We start from the raw sequence: 21,304 nt of genomic DNA, 5'->3' as shown, positions 1-21,304 counted from the left end.
AGTACAGAGAAGGACAAAAAGAGTTACATTGTGTGTTTGTGGACTTAGAAAAAGCTTATGATAGGGTGCCAAGAGAAGAGTTGTGGCATTGTATGAGGAAGTCTGGAGTGGCAGAGAAGTATGTTAGGGTAGTGCAGGACATGTACAAGAATAGTGTGACAGCGGTGAGATGCGCAGTCGGAATGACAGACTCATTCAAGGTGGAGGTGGGATTACACCAAGGATCAGCTCTGAGTCCTTTCTTGTTTACAGTGGTTATGGACAGGTTGACGAATGACATCAGACAGGAGTCCCCATGGACTATGATGTTTGCAGATGACATTGTGATCTGTAGTGAGAGTAGAGAGCAAGTTGAGTCTAGTCTGGAGAAGTGGAGATATGCTTTGGAGAGAAGGGGAATGAAAGTCAGTAGAAGCAAGACTGAGTACATGTGTATGAATGAGAGGGAGCCCAGTGGAATAGTGCAGTTACAAGGAGTAGAAGTGGTGAAAGTAGATGAGTTTAAATATTTGGGGTCAACTGTTCAAAGCAATGGAGAGTGTGGTAGAGAGGTGAAGAAGAGAGTGCAGGCAGGGTGGAGTGGGTGGAGAAAGGTGGCAGGAGTGATTTGTGACCGAAGAATATCAGCAAGAGTGAAGGGGAAAGTTTACAAGACAGTAGTGAGACCAGCTATGTTGTATGGTTTAGAGATGGTGGCGGGACGGTTTGGAGATAAAGTCAGAGAGGCGAGATTGAGATGTGCAGAGGAGGGACCCAGGGTATATAGGGAGAAGGATGCTGAGGATGGAGCCACCAGGCAGGAGGAGAAGAGGGAGACCAAAGAGGAGGTTCATGGATGTGCTGAGGGAGGACATGCAGGTGGTTGGTGTGACAGAGGAAGATATAGAGGACAGGGTGAGATGGAAACGATTGATCTGCTGTGGCGCCCCCTAACGGGAACAGCCAACAAAGATGATGATGTTGGCTTATGTGGCTTCATTATGTTTTTTAAAGTCAGACTTGACTAATTGGTTGATGATGGGGGGAGTAAATAATAGATTTTTCTTTTGTTACATTTCAGAAACAGCTCCAATGGACACATCACAATGAAGATACCAGCTGTGTTTTCATATTCTGGAACGTTTATGCCGTCACTCGATCTCTGTGGTTGGAATCGAAGTTAAGTGTGATCCAATTTCAGCTGAATTTCCTTAATATTTGTGTTGAATTTTACACTGTGTAAGTTTATTTGCTTATTTTTGGTTACTTTTTATTAAAATGAATAAACAGGCCTTTCCAACTATACCAGGTAGTCTTAATGGTTTCTTCTTAACATTTAATCTTGAATATGTCAGACAGAGTTTATTTTCCCTCAATGGTTGAAGGCCCGAAGGGGCATTATGTTGTGGCGGTTTCCGTCCCTCCCAAAAAGAGGATAAGCATTCTGAGATCAACTTCTCTCACACCTTTAGGAGGAATTTTGTGAAACTTGGTACAAGTCCTTGTTATAGGTTGACACATTTTGGCAGTTATGACCCTTGATTTACAAACTTATACACTGCTGGTGTCATGAGTGGGTGTGTGCATTCTGAAATAAACTCCTTTCTCAATTTTAGGAGTTTTGGGAAACGGTGCAAGTCCTTGAAATGTTATCAGAATGTAGCAAACACTTGAACCAAAGCACCATTTGCCAGCGGGGGATATTGTCCTGTCAGAGCACTGAACAGAAAAAAAAACAATGTGTTTGTGTCTCACTGGGACACGAGCTCATTCAGGTGCAGTGCTTCGTTCAGACTGACATAAATTATGTCAAACCACAAATACGATTAGATAAGACTTTTGAGCTCACCAGTATAATTGCATCAAACAATTGTGATATAAATAAAATAACAAATGTCTTCTTTATTATTTTAATTAATTTTATCTTCAATTTTAATGGCAGGCAACGGCAGTTCCACATCCATTGGAAATGCAGGTGGAGCTGCAGTTGGCTGCCAGATATCAACATGATAGACAGACCAAGAAAGCCAGTTGACTTAAGTGCTCTCCTCTGGGAGGACCTCCTTCACTGTGTTCATCCATCCATAATCATCTTCTACAACAGTGACAGCATTCACAGTGTTAGTAGGTCTCATTGGACCTTGTACAGCAGGTGTAATGAAGCTCTTCAGAGCAGCTGGTGGGATACTCGTGGAGGATGTAGGCACAGGCTCTACTAACATGGAGGAAAAGCTCAGGGATTAAAGTTCTCTGTCATGATGATGGATTTCCATCAATTGGGCTGCCAAAAGGCAGGTTTCGCACCCGACGCCATCCTGAGGAAAAATCAAAGCTGCACGCAAGAGTTAAAATTTAAAGTAAGTCCCTTCGGCTGCTCCCTTGTTTGCACTCTGCGTCACCACAGCAAATCCAAGGTGGATCTCCGGAAGTCCTTCTTGACGCAACTCCACCTTACATGGAGAAATGTGGCAGGAGTGGGGTTTGAACTGGGAACCTTCCACACTGAAACCAAGTGCACTAACCACCTGGCCACCACCCCTGCCCCTGCCAGGTACAAACTTTACTGTGTTCAAAATGTTCAAAACACAATTTTTAGAATGTCTTTTTTTTTTTTTTTTTTTCTTTCTCCTCCTCTTGGCAGCGAGTCTCTGTGTGTTCATCTGTGTTCTGTCTGCACTCTGCTGCGGGGGGGGAGGGGGTTGCGTCTCAGTGCGGTGACGACCAACACAGTGAGCAAAGAGCAGTTTTACAAATATATTTTTAAACTTTTTTATTTCAAAGTTTGTGCTGAGTGTCCTCGCTATGGTTAAGCTAAAAACACAGCTGCAGACCCACGATGTGTAACGACAAACACATAATGTAAAATGCACTCATAAAATACACTCATAAAACCTTCTTACCTGTTAATCAGATTGAGCTTTCCACATAAATTCACAAATTCTTGATTCCTGCGCAGACAGTAAATCAGGGCCACATCCAGACGGACAGATGTGGTGTGGGGGGAGCTTTACAGTACTCCTTGATTATAGGTCCACTTTTGAAGACATTTTTTGTTCTACTTATAATAATGATAATAATTTTAACAACTAAAATGTTTAAATCAGTATTACTCTGGGCCTAAGTTTTACTATACAGTAGTGTTCAGAATAATAGTAGTGCTATGTGACTAAAAAGATTAATCCAGGTTTTGAGTATATTTCTTATTGTTACATGGGAAACAAGGTACCAGTAGATTCAGTAGATTCTCACAAATCCAACAAGGCAGTTGATTAGGCCAGTTGATGTGTTCTTTGGCAAATTGTAACCTCTTCTGCACGTCTTTTATTTAACAGAGGGACTTTGATTCTTGCAAATAAATTAGCTTCACACAGACGTCTTCTAACTCACAGCACTTACAGGTAACTCCAGACTGTCTTTGATCATCCTGGAGCTGATCAATGGGTGAGCTTTTGCCATTCTGGTTATTCTTCTATCCATTTTGATGGTGGTTTTCCGTTTTCTTCCACGCGTCTTTTTTTTTTGTCCATTTTAAAGCATTGGAGATCATTGTAGATGAACAGCCTATAATTTTTTGCACCTACGTATAAGTTTTCCTCTCTCCAATCAACTTTGTAATCAAACTACGCTGTTCTTCTGAACAATGTCTTGAACATCCCATTTTCCTCAGGCTTTCAAAGAGAAAAGTATGTTCAACAGGTGCTGGCTTCATCCTTAAATAGGGGACACCTGATTCACACCTGTTTGCTTTTACATTGGATTGCTTTTATTAAAAATAAACACTATTTGTACACTGAATATATAATTTCTTGTTATTTGATGATGCAAAATGCCACTTCTTGATGACCTAAGGTCGTTGACTTCTCAGGGTCCTCACAGGTCAAACTCATCTTATCCCCCCATCTCAAATTAAACCTCATGGTATCTCTGGTAGCAAAAGCATGCTTTTATCGTTAAATGCACAATTCTTCCAGTATGAGCACTTAGCTGCTGCACTACAATAACAGATTATTTGAATGAATTTCAGAGCAAACTTTTTAATACGAGTGTTGTACTTCTGCCTAGTTGCCACTAGATGGCGAGCTGAGCTCACCCCTTGCAGAAGAACATGTAGACAGGAATCGCTTTGTGTCTATTTCTTGCTACTTAATAAACTTCTACCTTGGTGAAGGTTCTTAGTCATCCAGGTAAAAGCTGGTTTACAGCAGCTGGACTTTTTTTATGGTCTTGAAGACTCTTCACCACTTGCCCCAGTAGCTTCTTCAGTTTTAAAAAGGTACAGTTGAGAGAATCACCTGTGTATATTTTGAGAGTGTGTGTTGTCAGTTTTCTCAGCGTGAGATCTTGTTTCCAGACGATCATTCCGGTCTGCTTCCCATCATGGATGTGTGAAGTTTAAGTATCTTCTTGTGAGTAATGACCATGTTGTAACTGGTAAAAAAAAAGGTGCAAAAAATCTTTGGCTTGTAGAATGTAAAGAATCACAATGGTCAATGGTTTAGTGGTTAAGCAGTGGGTTTGAGACCAGAGGATCCTTGGTTCAAACCCCTGTTTGGCTGAAAAATCACTAAGGGCCCTTGGGCAAGGCCTCTAATCCCTAAACTGCTCCCGGTGTGTATTGAGTACCTTGCATGGCAACACCCTGACATTGGTGTGTGTGTGTGTGTGTGTGTGTGTGTGCATGGGTGAATGTGAGGCATTACTGTAAAGCGCTGTGAGCTTCTGATATAGATGGATAAGCGCTATATCCATTTACCATTTGTTCTTACAGCCGTGTGATTCCAGAATAAGCGCCATGCAGGAGTAAGATCAAAACTTTACCCACCCCATGACCATTGTCATGGACTACAAAGTAGCTACATGATGCTCACTATGTGGACAAATTCTCAACAAAGCATACAACAGAATGTGGAAAGTAAAACAAGAATTTGTGGTTGGTGCCAACCTTTTTCACAGTTTTGCAAACTAGTGATGCTAACGCAGGACACTTCTTCCAGAGTACTACTGGATATTAATGCACGCTAACGGGTTTCAGGACCCTTATTTTTGGTGAAATGGAAAATCATACGTATTGCTTTTCACAAGAGAAGATAAGGGAACGTGAATCTGCTTAGCTAAAGAAGTGAAAACAGGAAGGGAAACAAACCCGTCTGTGACTGGTATCGACAAAATGTCGTCTACAGCTTCATTACAAACTAAATCTGACGCTAAATCTTTAAAGTGCCCACAGAGGCTGTAAGGGCTCCACAGTGTAGGCGTTTGGCCTTGTAGCTGAAGTTTATTTGACAAACTTGGGGTATTTTATCCTCACTTTTTGATGGGATTTAATGGACTGAGACCTCATTCTGGAGGTCTGCAGCCCTGCTCCTCCTTCATATTTTCCGTGTGTACCTGCAGCAGTCACGAGCTGATTAGGCAACCTTTCCAGCCTCTTGACTGGCTGAGCACACCTGAGTTAATTAACAGTGGGTGGAACAAGGAGATTTGGAAGACGTGCAGGGCAGGTAACCTCCAGGAGCAGTAGGGGTCAGTGACCCCTGATCTCAAGAATGTGTTCCAGCCAGAAGAAGCACTGCTGTGCACTGCAGTCTGAGTGGTGTCCATCTCTTCTGCTTCTGCAGGATGTGCGCACCTTTGTGTGCACACACCTGCATAACCTCAAAGACAGCTTGCGTGTGCACAATCCCCTGTGCGCATTCTGCGCTTTTTCATACGTGCAAGCTGGCTTGATGCTGACGCTCAGCCTGTACTTGCAACTCACTCGTTCACAAATCACTGCTTCTGTTTCCTCAACACATGAACATGTGCACAAATGGAAGTTTGTTGTTTTGTTTGTTCTGAATCGCTGGATGGACCGGAATTATTCTAAAGATAAAGTTGCATCAGCTAAACGTGGCAGCTGAAGCTGAGCTGCATGTTTCACTGCTCATCAAATGAAGCATGAGTGCATATTTTATGAGAAAATCAAAACTCCAACTGTGCCAGGGTGAATCCGCAACAGCCGTCTCTTAGTGGACAGGGTTCAGTCTGAGACGTTGCTTAAAGGCGGGATGGTTAAAGGACACAGGATGATGACATCGTCTGCTTCTGTAACTATGACAACAGCAGCTCTGACCGTCCAGTGTCAAATCTTCTACCATCATTTGTGTTGGTTTCTTCATCAGCACCTCATCATGAAACATAAGTCATTCCGCAGTTTAACTGGAACGTGTGTCAGCTTCATTAATGACAGCGCAACTTGTCAAGAGCCATAATTAATTGCGAGTCATGGAAAGCTAAAGGTCACTGAGGTCCTCAGGCCTCGCTGTGACGTGTGGGAGCAGCTCAAAGAAGAAAACTTTTGGTTTAGTTGCGTTTTTGTGAATATTACTACTGGATTTTCTGTATTCTAACATTAAGTGTCAACTTCAAGTCAACAAAGATGGAGCATATTTAAAAAAGAGCACATTTTTCCCTGCCAGATAAAAATCCGAAGGGGCCAATCGCAGTGCCGCCTACAGTGCCACTCTTTCTCTCCGATTGTTCTGAGTTATTTTCTTTAGTTACTTCATCCAAACCATCAACATGTCTATTAGACCCCATTCCTACCAGGCTGCTCAAGGAAGCCCTACTATTAATTAATGCTTCGATCTTAAATATGATCAATCTATTTTTATTAGTTGGCTATGTACCACAGGCTTTTAAGGTGGCAGTAATTAAACCATTACTTAAAAAGCCATCACTTGACCCAGCTATCTTAGCTAATTATAGGCCAATCTCCAACCTTCCTTTTCTCTCAAAAATTCTTGAAAGGGTAGTTGTAAAACAGCTAACTGATCATCTGCAGAGGAATGGTCTATTTGAAGAGTTTCAGTCAGGTTTTAGAATTCATCATAGTACAGAAACAGCATTAGTGAAGGTTACAAATGATCTTATGGCCTCAGACAGTGGACTCATCTCTGTGCTTGTTCTGTTAGACCTCAGTGCAGCTTTTGATACTGTTGACCATAAAATTTTATTACAGAGATTAGAGCATGTCATAGGTATTAAAGGCACTGCGCTGCGGTGGTTTGAATCATATTTATCTAACAGATTACAATTTGTTCATGTAAATGGGGAATCGTCTTCACAGACTAAGGTTAATTATGGAGTTCCACAAGGTTCTGTGCTAGGACCAATTTTATTCACTTTATACATGCTTCCCTTAGGCAGTATTATTAGACGGCATTGCTTAAATTTTCATTGTTACGCAGATGATACCCAGCTTTATCTATCCATGAAGCCAGAGGACACACACCAATTAGCTAAACTGCAGGATTGTCTTACAGACATAAAGACATGGATGAGCTTTTAAAGTCAGATAAAACTGAAGTTATTGTACTTGGCCCCACAAATCTTAGAAACATGGTGTCTAACCAGATCCTTACTCTGGATGGCATTACCCTGACCTCTAGTAATACTGTGAGAAATCTTGGAGTCATTTTTGATCAGGATATGTCATTCAAAGCGCATATTAAACAAATATGTAGGACTGCTTTTTTGCATTTACGCAATATCTCTAAAATTAGAAAGGTCTTGTCTCAGAGTGATGCTGAAAAACTAATTCATGCATTTATTTCCTCTAGGCTGGACTATTGTAATTCATTATTATCAGGTTGTCCTAAAAGTTCCCTGAAAAGCCTTCAGTTAATTCAAAATGCTGCAGCTAGAGTACTGACGGGGACTAGAAGGAGAGAGCATATCTCACCCATATTGGCCTCTCTTCATTGGCTCCCTGTTAATTCTAGAATAGAATTTAAAATTCTTCTTCTTACTTATAAGGTTTTGAATAATCAGGTCCCATCTTATCTTAGGGACCTCATAGTACCATATCACCCCAATAGAGCGCTTCGCTCTCAGACTGCAGGCTTACTTGTAGTTCCTAGGGTTTGTAAGAGTAGAATGGGAGGCAGAGCCTTCAGCTTTCAGGCTCCTCTCCTGTGGAACCAGCTCCCAATTCAGATCAGGGAGACAGACACCCTCTCTACTTTTAAGATTAGGCTTAAAACTTTCCTTTTTGCTAAAGCTTATAGTTAGGGCTGCATCAGGTGACCCTGAACCATCCCTTAGTTATGCTGCTATAGACTTAGATTGCTGGGGGGTTCCCATGATGCACTGAGTGTTTCTTTCTCTTTTTGCTCTGTATGCACCACTCTGCATTTAATCATTAGTGATTGATCTCTGCTCCCCTCCACAGCATGTCTTTTTCCTGGTTCTCTCCCTCAGCCCCAACCAGTCCCAGCAGAAGACTGCCCCTCCCTGAGCCTGGTTCTGCTGGAGGTTTCTTCCTGTTAAAAGGGAGTTTTTCCTTCCCACTGTCGCCAAGTGCTTGCTCACGGGGTCGTTTTGACCGTTGGGGTTTTTCCGTAATTATTGTATGGCCTTGCCTTACAATATAAAGCGCCTTGGGGCAACTGTTTGTTGTGATTTGGCGCTATATAAATAAATTGATTGATTGATTAAATCCGAACTGACAAATAAGGGGTGAATTTGAGCCTTCTTTTTCCTTGAGGGAGCTGGTGTTCTTCAGCAGTTACTAAATTAACTATTTTTAATTAATTCATTTATTTAGTGAATAAACTGCAATATTTGTAGAAGCCCCTGCGACCCGATCCCGAATAAGTGGTTGAAGATGAGATGATTTGCAGAAGCACCCCCCCCCCCCCCCCGCCTTTTTAATGTACATTTTCAGAGGATAGGATGAGGTAGGAAAGGGCTGCTTGTGGTTTGAATGCTTGTCTCACAATGACGTGCTCCCTCTGTACATCTAGAGCTGCCTTACGAAAGGCGTTTGACTTAAACTTGTGCTAAATCAACAGGTGCATCCGCACTGGATCCACGCAAAAACTAGAGAAGCCAAAAGAAATTACAACAGCATGGGAAAGTAATAAAAAGCAAAAAAAAAACAAACAAACACACAAACAAAAAAAACCCTATATAACAGCTTTTTTGTGATTCTTATGTAATGTTAAGTAATCTTAAGTAATGTTTTTGCCTTTGTAACCCACAATTTTTCATATGTCGTTATGACATTTTTCCTGACTATTCAAATCCTAATAGGTAAGAACTGATTCAATTTTCAAGGTCAAAGGGCAAAGTCAGGAAAAATCTTGGAAAAATGGAAAATACTTATCTTTAACATTTGTATAATAAAAATGTTATTGTGCTGTTTTGCACCTGTCTTAAAGTAACCCTGAGAATGTATTTGTTATTTAATTTTGTTTTAGCACTCTGGGGTCAGTCTGAACTGGGAGCGAAGAGCTGGATGTACTTGTTATTATTACACTGATAGCACGACTTTGTTTTTTGTAGCCACTAACGACTGGGAGTGAAGCATGCTGGGATCATTCGGAACTGGGAGCGAAGAGCTGCTTTTATTATGTCTTTGTAAGAGAGAGAAAATAACTTTCAGATGCCTGTTGATTAAAGAAATTATGTGCGCCAGGGAGGTTGAGTTGGCCACTCACCCTCCCTTCGCGGACACACTAGAAAAAAGGGAGTAGAACCATGCTTCAACAGAGTCTGCTGCGGGTTAACGTACGAACGCCCAGCCGGTTGACAGGCGCACTCTGCTGAAGGTGTTGGCTCTCCACCTTAAAGGCGTCACGGTAAGAGAAAAATGCGCTGCAACCACTTGTGTTTGATGTAACTGCTTTTGTGGGGAATAAATATACGCCTTTTTATTCTAGCAAAATGCAGTCTGTGTGATCATTTCTGTGTGCCGATCTGACCGAACCTTCAAAACAACATTGAACAAATTTTCAGAAATTCATAACTGTCAAAAAAGATCAAATTTCTTTATTTGAAGGCGTTATATAGGATGGTATCCTTTATCGACTAACAAAGTCTGATCCAGTGTAACAGTATATCTTCCCCTGAGGGGCAACATTTTCCTAGGATATCTTACCCCCCACCCTGGATGTCTTCCCACCCCCTGCATAGCAAGTCTGCTGCAGTATTATCCCATATTAGATTTCCAGGGTGGGCTGGGGGGAGATATCCAGAGGGGAAGATATATGGTTACACCGGATCTGATCCGGTGACCATTTAAATTTAACATTGAAACCCCCAATTTAATTTATATTTTACATTATAGCTTAATCAAACGTGCCCCAATCACTCATATTTGAAAGTGAGGTGCAGACTAGCACTCACTATTTTTTGACAAAGTTTGATCAGGATCAGATCCAGATTGTGGATTTTGTGGACATTTGAATTTAATATTGAAAAGTGTATATTTTGCATTATATCTCAACTAAAAGTGCTTCAGTCACTCTCATTTTTCTCTTATGGATTTACCTATATCACCAAAATTGGTGATGTCTGCATTGCTGGTAAGTGGGCTACGACAGCTAGTTTTTTATTTGTTCACTAAGCTAACTCATGTGGATCATAAAATGTGCATTCGACATGTTTTCTGTATCAAATCAGGCAGTGCTGGAAGTAGTAAAAAAACTAACTGTTTTTACAAATGTAATTGATTACATTAACTGCATTCATGTATTGATTGATAGTAATGCTGTGTCTTCTTCGGAGACGGCTGTTGAAGTTTGTAACTTGAGTGAAGAAGAGGATTCTGGTGCTGCCAGCATTTCTGGTAAGTGGGCTACACAACCGTTAGCTGGTTTATTTGACACCTAGCTGTTAAGCTAACACATGGCCTATGAAAAGTGCATGCAACATTTGTTTATGCGTCTAAACTGAACACAAACAACGTGAGGGCATGCAGATTATATGAAGGGTGAATCTCGCAGCTGCTGGATTTGGCAGTACAGGCTCATATCCGAGCTTTGCCCCCCCTATATCTGAGCAGGGGGGCAAAGCTCTCGATTTACCGATCGATCTACGTTACGATCCTCACCTATGGTCATGAGATTTGGCTCATGACCGAAAGAACGAGATTGCGGGTACAAGCGGCCGAGATGAGTTTCCTCCGCAGAGTGGCTGGGCGCTCCCTTAGAGATAGGGTGAAGAGCTCGGTCACTCGGGAGGAACTCGGAGTCGAGCTGCTGCTCCTCCACGTCGAAAGGAGTCAGTTGAGGTGGCTCGGGCATTTTTTCCTGATGCCCCCTGGACGCCTCGCTGGAGAGGTGTTCCGGGCACGTCCCATTGAGAGGAGGCCCCGGGGAAGACCCAGGACACCCTGGAGGGACTACATCTCTCGGCTGACTTGGGAACGCCTTGGGGTTCCCCCGGAGGAGCTGGGGGAGGTGTGTGTGGATCGGGAGGTCTGGGCGGCTTTGCTTGAGCTGCTGCCCCTGTGACCCGACTCCGGATAAAGCGGAAGAAAATGGATGGATGGAGGCTCATATCCAGTACTAAACAGAGGGAGGAAAATGAACTCTTGCAATATACTTATTTGGGAGGCAATAATCTGCTCCTTATTATTGTTGAGAACTTTTCTTTCTTAATAACGAGTCACAGTCACTTTTTTTTTTTTTTTTTGAGTGACTGATTGGCTGATTTTCATGATTTCTTCACATCTGCGAGGCATTAATTTTGTTGGTTTGGAACCAAGATTTTGCTGGTTTACTAGTGTGCTTGGGGTCATTGTCTTGTTGAAACACCCATTTCAAGGCCATGTCCTCTTCAGCATAAGGCAACATGACCTCTTCAAGTATTTTGACATATCCAAACTGATCCATGATACCTGGTATGTGATATATAGGCCCAACACCATAGTAGGAGAAACATGCCCATATCATGATGCTTGCACCACCATGCTTCACTGTCTTCACTGTGAACTGTGGCTTGAATTCAGAGTTTGGGGGTCGTCTCACAAACTGTCTGCGGCCCTTGGACCCAAAAAGAACAATTTTACTCTCATCAGTCCACAAAATATTCCTCCATTTCTCTTTAGGCCAGTTGATGTGTTCTTTGGCAAATTGTAACCTCTTCTGCACATGTCTTTTATTTAACAGAGGGACTTTGCGGGGGATTCTTGCAAATAAATTAGCTTCACACAGGCGTCTTCTAACTGTCACAGCACTTACAGGTAACTCCAGACTGTCTTTGATCATCCTGGAGCTGATCAGTGGGTGAGCCTTTGCCATTCTGGTTATTCTTCTATCCATTTTGATGGTTGTTTTCCATTTTCTTCCACACATCTCTGGTTTTTTTGTCCATTTTAAAGCATTGGAGATCATTGTAGATGAACAGCCTATAATTTTTTGCACCTGCGTATAAGTTTTCCCCTCTCCAATCAACTTTTTAATCAAACTACACTGTTCTTCTGAATGATGTCTTGAACATCCCATTTTCCTCAGGCTTTCAAAGAGAAAAGCATGTTCAACAGGTGCTGCTTTATCCTTAAATAGGGGACACCTGATTCACACCTTTTTGTTCCACAAAATAGACAAACTCACTGACTGAATGCCACACTACTATTATTGTGAACACCCCCTTTTCTACTTTTTTTTTTTTTACTAATAGCCCAATTTCATAGCCTTAAGAGTGTGCATATCATGAATGCTTGGTCTTGTTGGATTTGTGAGAATCTACTGAATCTACTGGTACCTTGTTTCCCATGTATCAATAAGAAATATACTCAAAACCTGGATTAATCTTTTTAGTCACATAGCACTACTATTATTCTGAACACATCTGTACATGTAGAAAGTTCTCCAGATTCTCTGAATTTTATGATTATATTATGGACTGTAGATGATGGGATCCCTAAATTCCTTGCAATTAAACATTGAGAAACATTGTTCTTAAACTGTTGGACTATTTTTTCATGCAGTTGTACACAAAGTGGTGATCCTGGCCCCATGTTTGCTTGTGAACGGCTGAGCCTTTTGGGGATGCTCCTTTTATACCCAGTGTTCCAAACAGGTGTTCTTTGAGCATTTATCAACTTTCCCACTCTTTTGTTGCCACTGTCCCAGCTTTTTTGAAATGTGTTGCAGGCATCCATTTCAAAATGAGCCATTATTTGCACAAAAACAATAAAGTTTATCAGTTTGATCATTAAATATCTTGTCTTTGTGGTGTATTCAATTGAAAATAGGTTGAAGAGGATTTGCAAATCATTGTATTCTGTTTTTATTTACATTTTACACACCCAACTTTGGAATTGGAATTGGAGTTGTAAACTCAAATATCTAAACCTTTTTTCTATATACACAAAAGACCTGTTTCTTGCAAATATTGATCACAAATCTGTCTAAATCTGTGTTAGTGATCACTTCTTCTTTGCTGAGATAATTCATTCCACCTCACAAGTGTGGCATATCAAGATGCTGATTAGACAGCATGATTATTGCACAGCTGTGCCTTAGGCTGGCCACGATAAAAAGGCCACTCTGAAATGTTCAGTTTTATCACACAGCACAATGCCACAGGTGTCGCAAGTTTTGAGTGAACATGCAGTTGACATGCTGACTGCAGGAATGTCCACCAGAGCTGTTGCCTGTGAATTAAATTTTCTTTTCTCTATCATAAGCCCTTGCCAAAGGTATCTCAGAGAATTTGGCAGTACATCCGACCAGCCTCACAACCACATGTAACCAAACCAGCCCATGACCTCCATATCCAGCATGTTCACCTCCAAGATAGTTTGAGACCAGCCACCCGGACAGCTGCTGCAATAATCGGTTTTCAGAACCAAAGAATTTCCACAAAAATGGTCAGAAACCATCTCAGGGAAGATCCTCTGCATGCTTGTTGTCCTCGGAGGACATTGAGGGGCTCACAGTGTCTGACAGATTATCTTAACTTCTGTGCAGACATAGTCTGCCCAACCAAGGAGCAGAGATATGGAGGCAACGAAGGCAGCACAGCAGGAGGTGAAACTCTACAGAGGGAAGCAAAGGACAGCTACAGAAGAAGATGAAGCACAAGCTTAAACAAAATAACGAGGGAGGTCTGGGAAGGTGTGAAAACCATCACAGGCCAAACAACAACAAACTTAATAACTTCTTCAACCAGTTCGACCAGTCCATGCCCCCACCCCCTCCGTCACTGCAGCCTTCTCTCCTTCTTCCCTCAGCACACTTGTCCCCAGACATCACAGCAGCAGCCCCCTCCTCTTCCACCATCACCTCAACAGAACCTCCTCCATACAACACTGTGGACCAGGTCAGAGGACAGCTGAGGAAGCTTCATCCCAGGAAAGTGGCAGGCCCAGGCATAGTGTGTCCCCGACTACTGAAGACCTGGGCGACTGAACTGGAGGAACCGCTACAATGTATCTTCAACCTTAGCCTACAGCTAGGAAGAGTGCCCACCCTCTGTAAAACTCTATGCATCATTCCAGTTCCTAAGAAGGACCGGCCCTGTGAGCTGAATGACTGAATGACGACCAGTGGCACTCACTTCACACCTAATGAAGACATTGGAGCAGCTCTTCCTCGACTTCCTCAAACCTCAGGTTTGAGGAAGTCTCTGCAGTTTCTATATCGGGCAGGTGTTGGTGTGGAGGATATCATCATCTACCTGCTTCACTGAGTCCACTCACACCTGGATAAGGGAAACAGCACAATGAGGATTCTCTTCCTGGACTTCTCAAATGCCTTCAACACCACCCAGCCCATTGTGCTCCCCGACAAACTGAACAGGATGCGAGTGGACCCCTGCCTGGTCTCTTGGATCTCCAGCTACCTCACCCACAGGCTGCAGTATGTCAGGCTGAGGGACACCAATTCTGACACTGTGACCAGCACATCCAAGAAAGATACATCCAGGCTGGACAACCTGATCAGGTAGGCTGGCTCTGTGGTTGGTATTAAGCTGGACTCTTTGACAGTGGCAGAAAAGAGAACACTGGACAAATTGTTGGACATTATGGACCATGCCAGTCATCCTCTGCACACCGTCATCAGCAATCAGAGGAGCCTCTTCAGCCACAGACTGCTCCTTCCCAAGTGCAGGACCAACAGACTGAAAAGCCCCTTTGTCTCTCAGGCAGGGCTTAATTTGAGGGGGAGCAAGCCGGAGCGCATTCCGGAACCTCGGACACGCGCTCCGGAACCTCTGACATTGGCTTCACCAACTATTTATACTGGATCCGTGATCCGCCACCTCTCTTGACTAACAATATATATATATATATATATATAAAAAAAAAAAAAAATCACAGCGATTGCTCTCACTGCCAATCACACCGCCACCCTCCTGTCTGCTGTGTGGAATTGCGCCAAATCTGGCAACAGGTCCAGAGGCTACGCTCGCTGTTTTGATCCGGATGTTGACCGTAGCTGCAGAGCTCCGTGGCCACCGAGAGAGGACTTGGATTCTTTGCGGGTCCCGCATCCGTACCTCCGGAGGCAGTGAGTGAAGGGAGAGCATGCGCATTGTGTTCTGCGTGTGTCTGTTTATAATCTTCTTGCACAGAAGAAAAAAGAGAGTGTTTACACAAGAGAGAAAAGTGAGAAAATGTTAATGCCTGTTTGAGAAAAGTGTGTAGTGAGGGGTTTTACAACCTTAAAACATCTATAATAAGTGTAAAAAATAGCGCTACTTCGCGGATTTAATGCCGCGTTCACACCGGGCGTCATCAAATAGGAGGAGCTTCCATTCCGCTCGGCGTCAAGTCATCATGACGGACCTTTCACACGGAGCGAGTTGTTGTGAAAAGCTCCCAATACAGAGAGTATCATTATTTGCTGCAGGAGCTGCGTCTGGATGACGGCCGCTTTCAGTTTGGTTGTCTGCACAGCAAATGTTCCTGATTGGGACAAATAAAAATATTTCTTTAAATATAAAGAAACACTAAACAGTTTATTTATAAAAAAAACGGGGGAAAAAAACGATGGAAAAAACGCCCGAAAAAATAAGTTATTTAAAGTTGAGCTTTTGTGGTGTCTGAAAAAAGCTGTAGCTTTATTTGGTAAAAATAAAAAGACTGAACCATTTAGAAATTAAAGTGTTCCCTCAGATCAACTGTGCTAAAAGGCTACGCTAACGTTAGCCGATCATTAAACCTTCAAAGCAGTTAAGTAAGTTAAGCAGTTCTCACCTCGATAAAGCTGCAGAACTAAACTCCGTTGGTCAAACTGGGACTTTGCATATCCAAAAAGTGGGAGATTGGGAGAGTGGGTCTGCTCCATCACCCCGGCTGCCTGCCTCGGCCTGCCCAGTGATGATGCCTGAAGGCCAGCTTCTCCATGCGGTTTAGTCCGCTGTCGCGGTTCGATCGTTGGTCCTCCTCGTCCATCCTCCTCCTCGGTCGGCGTTACTCAGAAAAGTAGCTGAAAAAAAAAAAGCTTCTCCCAGCAGGGTGATGGGAGAATCGTTCTACTTTTTTTGTGGTTCAGGCGTCGCAAATTCAAGACGGTGATCGCTGAACTTTTTCAGATTGTGGAAACAGCCAGAGTGTGACGTGGCAATCTCCGCCCCCCACTTTTTTTTTTTTTTGCCGCTTCCAAAGCGACGCGTCTGACATCATCCGACGGATTCGACGGATCCCGATCCGTTGACGCATTGGCCTGACGGATTCAGTGTGAAAGGTCCTTAACAGTGGAATGTGCCGAAAAAGTGCTGATGTCCACGCCTTCTGCCTTTTTGTGAAAGTCAGACGACGTCCCGGATCAACAAAGCCTTCACGTTGGAAATGATCTGGTTGTTTCAGCGGGATGTGAGCCTGTCGATCGGCGCTCGGAGCGCGGCGTGCTCTCAGCAGTTGTGGGCGGTCTTTAAACCATCTGGATCACTCCTTAATCTGTATAATCCCCATAAAATCGTCCCTGAAAGCCATATTAATTTTCTGAACGGTGTCCACCTGGAGGTCTCTCACAGTTTCTGGAAAAAAATTTGATGCAGCAAAGCTCCAAACCGTTCAGACATTTATTCGCAATAAAAAAACGACGAGAGGGATGGACCACTGCTCACACAAAGCCTGCTCACAGGCGAATGATGCAACCGACAGGTGTGAAAAAACTCACGCATGCGCATGAAGGTTCAAGCTTGGCTGATGCAATCACATGTGATTCAAATCCATATGGTTTTTGAAAAAAATAAAAAGGTCCGATACTTTTCTCACAGATTTCGTATATATATCAAATACTAAATAAGATCCCTCATTTTCTAGGACATTACCTGTCTCCTCATGAAATTTCATCAGCATCCTCTCAACAGACTGAAATGATGGTTCTTGGTCCAGTGAGACATCGGCATCAATTTGACCAGTTAACGCTTAGCCTAGGCTCGTGTGTCATACGTCACACTGACAAAGTGAGGAACCTTGGGGTAATTTTTGATCCTACATTGTCCTTTGACCTCCACATGAGCGATATTATGAGGACTGCTTTCTTCCACCTGTGAAATATAGCGAAGATTCGTCCCATCCTGTCTATGGCTGATGCTGAGACCCTGATCCATGCATTTATCTCTTCTAGATTGGACTACTGCAATGTTCTATTTTCTGGTTTACCACAGTCTGGCATTAGGGCTCTCCAGTTGGTTCAAAATGCTGCAGCCAGACTTTTGACAGGAAGCAGAAAGTTTGACCACATTACACCCATTTTGGCGTCTCTTCACTGGCTTCCTGTCCCAGTGAGATCAGATTTTAAGGTTCTGCTACTAACCTATAAAATTATTCATGGACTGGCACCTCCCTACCTAGCTGACCTAATTAAACCTTACGTACCGGCCTGGGCTTTACGTTCTCAGGGTGCAGGACTACTTTGTGTCCCTAAGGTGAATAAGAAGTCTGTGGGTCACAGAGCTTTCTCTTATCGTGCCCCTGTTCTGTGGAATGATCTCCCTGCGTCAATAAAACAGTCAGATTCTGTAGAGACTTTCAAGTCCAGACTTAAGACGCACTTATTTTCCCTTTCATATGGCTAGCATACTGGTACAGTTTGTTTTACTCTTTTTACTCTTTTAATTCATTTATTAGTAATTGGAGCGGGCCGCGGCCTCAACTTCACCTAAATTATGGGTCTTTTAGTGAAGTTTAGGGCTAGCGGCCGGTGAGCACCTTAGTATTTCTTCTGTTTTTCTTGTTGTTTAATGCTGGCACATTATACAGTATTTTTTGTCATTGTGATGCCTGATTCTGTTTTTTCTCTGTTTAAGGTGCAGCTCCATCCAGAGATGGGAGTTGTGTTTGTGTTGGCGATCCTCCTGTCCTGTGCACAAACAGCAATTCTTGTATATTCGTCCGTGAATTGTTCTGTGAATTATTTCTGTAATTTATGTTTGTATCATGGCCCAAGCAGAGGGTCACCCCTTTGAGTCTGGTCTGCTTGAGGTTTCTTCCTCAGAGGGAGTTTTTCCTTACCACTGTTGGTCTGGGGGTTGGTAAGGTTAGACCTTACCTGTGTGAAGCGCCTTGAGGCAACTCTGTTGTGATTTGGTGCTATATAAAGGAAAATAAATTGAAATTGAAAAAATTGAACATTCTTTTAGGCCTCAGATCCAGAATATATTTAGGATCATCTCTAAAATGTAATTATGTCCCAAAACATAGTCTATTTGCTCACCTGATTTTATTCACATTGTGGAAATTGCGATAGCTGAAAGAAGGAGCAACTGCCTCCCATTTTGACATTGCATTGGCCTGCCACTTAATTTTTTCTTTTCACACAATTCACAGAACTTTTATAACACCTCAGTCCCACCCATTAACATCACAAGAGTGCTGACAGGAAAAGCACCACAGGAGGCCAAGACAGCTTGTCATATACACAGCAGGAATACACCTTGCCGATCACCCATGCAGGAGCTGAGACAAGAAAGACTGATATCAGAGATAGCTTGTTATATGCATAGCAGGAATACACATTGCAAATTAACCACGCAGAGACTGAAACAGGAAACATCAGTATGCAAACCTCGGCGTTTTAACACCTGCAGAACAGGGGACACGCTCTATTCACCAGTGGTGACACTTTGGTATATGCTTCGCACATCTGGGTGTGTTACCACATACCAAATAGGAAACACACTCGGTATGGTGAATTATGTCCATTACGTGTTGAATATCCGCCACAACATTCCCCCCCTTTTTTGTCAGACATTACCTGCCTGTCACACAGTTATATTTCAGGATGACTTATTTTAGAGCAGTACTACATAACTGCATACTGTTTCTTTTGTCACCTCATAAATAACCTGGAACCACATTTCTGCCACGAGGGGAAAAAGCTGATAGGATGTGGAAAAATGAGCAGCAAGTCCAATTTATAGGAAGAAAAGTGAACAGTTCAACATTCTGTCATAATTTTGAATTATTAATGAACTCAGGTGGTATTTAATCAGGTTTTTAACAAATATTGTACTGTTTTTTAAAATCAAGGTTTAAAATTTCACATTTGTTTTTTTGATGCATCTAATAAGAAAATCTTGACATTTCAAATGTGATTTTCTTTTGATCAACTGAAGAGAAAGGGGGAAAAAACCCCAAAGCAAAACCATGAAACGATTTAATTTAATTGAAAGTGCCTAGAACCTTTGTATACCATTATGTCTTTCTACAGGGTGATTCCCCCCCCCCCCACCACCACCACCACCACCAAAAAAAAAAACCCAACTCATCAAAACTGCAATAACTCCTATTTTATTTATTTCTTTAGTCCTTTGTTTAGACAGGAAAATCTCTTGAGACTCAATGTCTCATTTACAAAAGAGACCTGTATACTACCTATAAACAGTCTGTGTATGATTATTCCCCAAAGTTTCAGTTATCTTGGTTGCTTTGCATAATAGTCATGTTCTTTCATGACATAACAGGCCTGGAGGCCAATTTCACCAAGAAATCATACCACTGAGAACATATTTTGGAAAGAACCTGATTCTGTTCTTTTCACCTGGAACAGCCTGCCGATGTACGCGCTGATGCGGTTGCAAAGGCTATGTGTTTTTATGTATTTCCACGTGAGGATAGCATGCTCAAGCATGCGCCTCACGGTGGAGTGTTGTACGGTGATGTCCTTCATAAAACACTGTGTTCTCCAGCTGTGACTTGCGGATCCACAGATCCCAACAGCAGCGGCTCACGCGGACACGCCAACCTTACCGAATGAACTCAGCTCAAACACCAAAGTCTCACTCTCTGTTCCTTTTTTTATATGATTATTTATTTAATGTATTTGTTATATAATTATGTATGTAGTTATTGTTGTATGTATTTATTTGATTGTCCTGTTTCTTTGTTTTTAATTGAACACGTCGTGCACTGAGCCACTGTCAGGTGGAACTGACGAGAGCATGAGAACCCGCCCACACATGTGCATTGAGTGGAGCGTTATTCATGTTGTTGATGGCACGACATATGTCCTCCAGCTGAGTTGCGAGTACACAGCGGGAGGCTGTTCCAACTGGACATTACAGCCATCCAGATGCACACTGCCAAATCCCAGTGAGATTACTGTCAGTGTTCGATCATGGCATGGGTAGGGGGATGGCAACACACTTCTCACAACATCTGTGTTGCTGGGGGGTCCTTGCATGACGTGTGTTGCTTGGTAATGGCACATTTGTGGGATACTTATAAAATGTGCTGTCATTCGCACAGCTAGGTTGCAAGTGGTCAACTGTTCTCTACTCTCGTGCTGGCAGCGCGAATGGTCAAATTGGCCAATTCAGAGAGGATGTCTTCACTGTGTGCATCTGGTGTGAGATTTTGGGGTGGGGAGACTCCTGTCACAACAAGCACCTCCTGCTTGCTCCCCCTAGAGCCGCCAGTGTTGATGTTCAGTTCTGTTTGCGTCTTTCCTTTAACTAATGACTTTTAGATGCTTCTTTTTTCTGCAATACTGATTTATCCTCAACTGATCACAGCAGGATAGGGAAGTGTGAGATGAGCTGCTCGGTCCACTGCAATAAGCGGCAAAAAATTAATGAACGATCACAGTGTAGAAAAACCAAACGCGTGCGCCAAACTAACAAACTATGATGTGAAACATCATCTGAGAAACTACTACTGTGTGAGACAAACTGAACAACTTCACCTGCCAGAAGACACGTGTGAGCCTCAAACATGTCCCTGTGGGTAAAGCTCTGACTAAAAGAACAACCAACGGTCTCTCCCATAACAGCTACTGATGCTTCCAGCTTCTCATGTTTACGTAATTTACTGCAATGTTTACATTTCGTTATTTCTCATTAAATGAAACTTGTGATTTAGAAACAAATGAGGACAAATTTCAGCACACAGTTGCAAAATAATAACTTAAAGGCTCAAACATAATATAAACATACACAAACATAATACATTTTGTGGCTGTAAACACAAACCTAAATTTGATCAAATTAGGTACCCGACAGTCAGAGCTAAAATCTGACATTTGACCACAACAACCTTGAGTTTCACCCAAATGATTGACCTCTGGCTGACCTTGCCTGGGCAGTTCTGGAATCGACCCCA

The 21,304-nt window shown here is 42.6% G+C and overlaps 1 protein-coding gene and 1 long non-coding RNA gene across 3 annotated transcripts in view; one reads left to right on the top strand and one right to left on the bottom strand.

The window, feature by feature from the left end:
• ruvbl2 (RuvB-like AAA ATPase 2) overlaps positions 1-1,281 on the top strand; it is a 32,065-nt gene extending 30,784 nt beyond the window's left edge. For both annotated transcript variants that reach the window (XM_034178997.1, XM_034178998.1), the window contains exon 14: positions 1,061-1,281. In XM_034178997.1, the coding sequence (XP_034034888.1) occupies positions 1,061-1,089 (29 nt within the window). In that variant the 3' untranslated portion in view covers positions 1,090-1,281. The remainder of the gene's footprint in view (positions 1-1,060) is intronic.
• Positions 1,282-1,618: 337 nt separating this feature from the next.
• LOC117516632 lies at positions 1,619-20,320 on the bottom strand. Its single transcript, XR_004562497.1, has 4 exons — positions 20,307-20,320; positions 19,882-19,887; positions 15,016-15,019; positions 1,619-1,698 (listed from the first exon to the last, which is right to left on the bottom strand). It is a non-coding gene; the product is annotated as an uncharacterized LOC117516632 (long non-coding RNA).
• Positions 20,321-21,304: the final 984 nt, after the last annotated feature.

This window comes from Thalassophryne amazonica, chromosome 9 (genome assembly GCF_902500255.1).
Source record: "Thalassophryne amazonica chromosome 9, fThaAma1.1, whole genome shotgun sequence".
Lineage (NCBI taxonomy): Eukaryota > Metazoa > Chordata > Actinopteri > Batrachoidiformes > Batrachoididae > Thalassophryne > Thalassophryne amazonica.
This window is presented reverse-complemented; position numbering and strand designations above follow the sequence as displayed.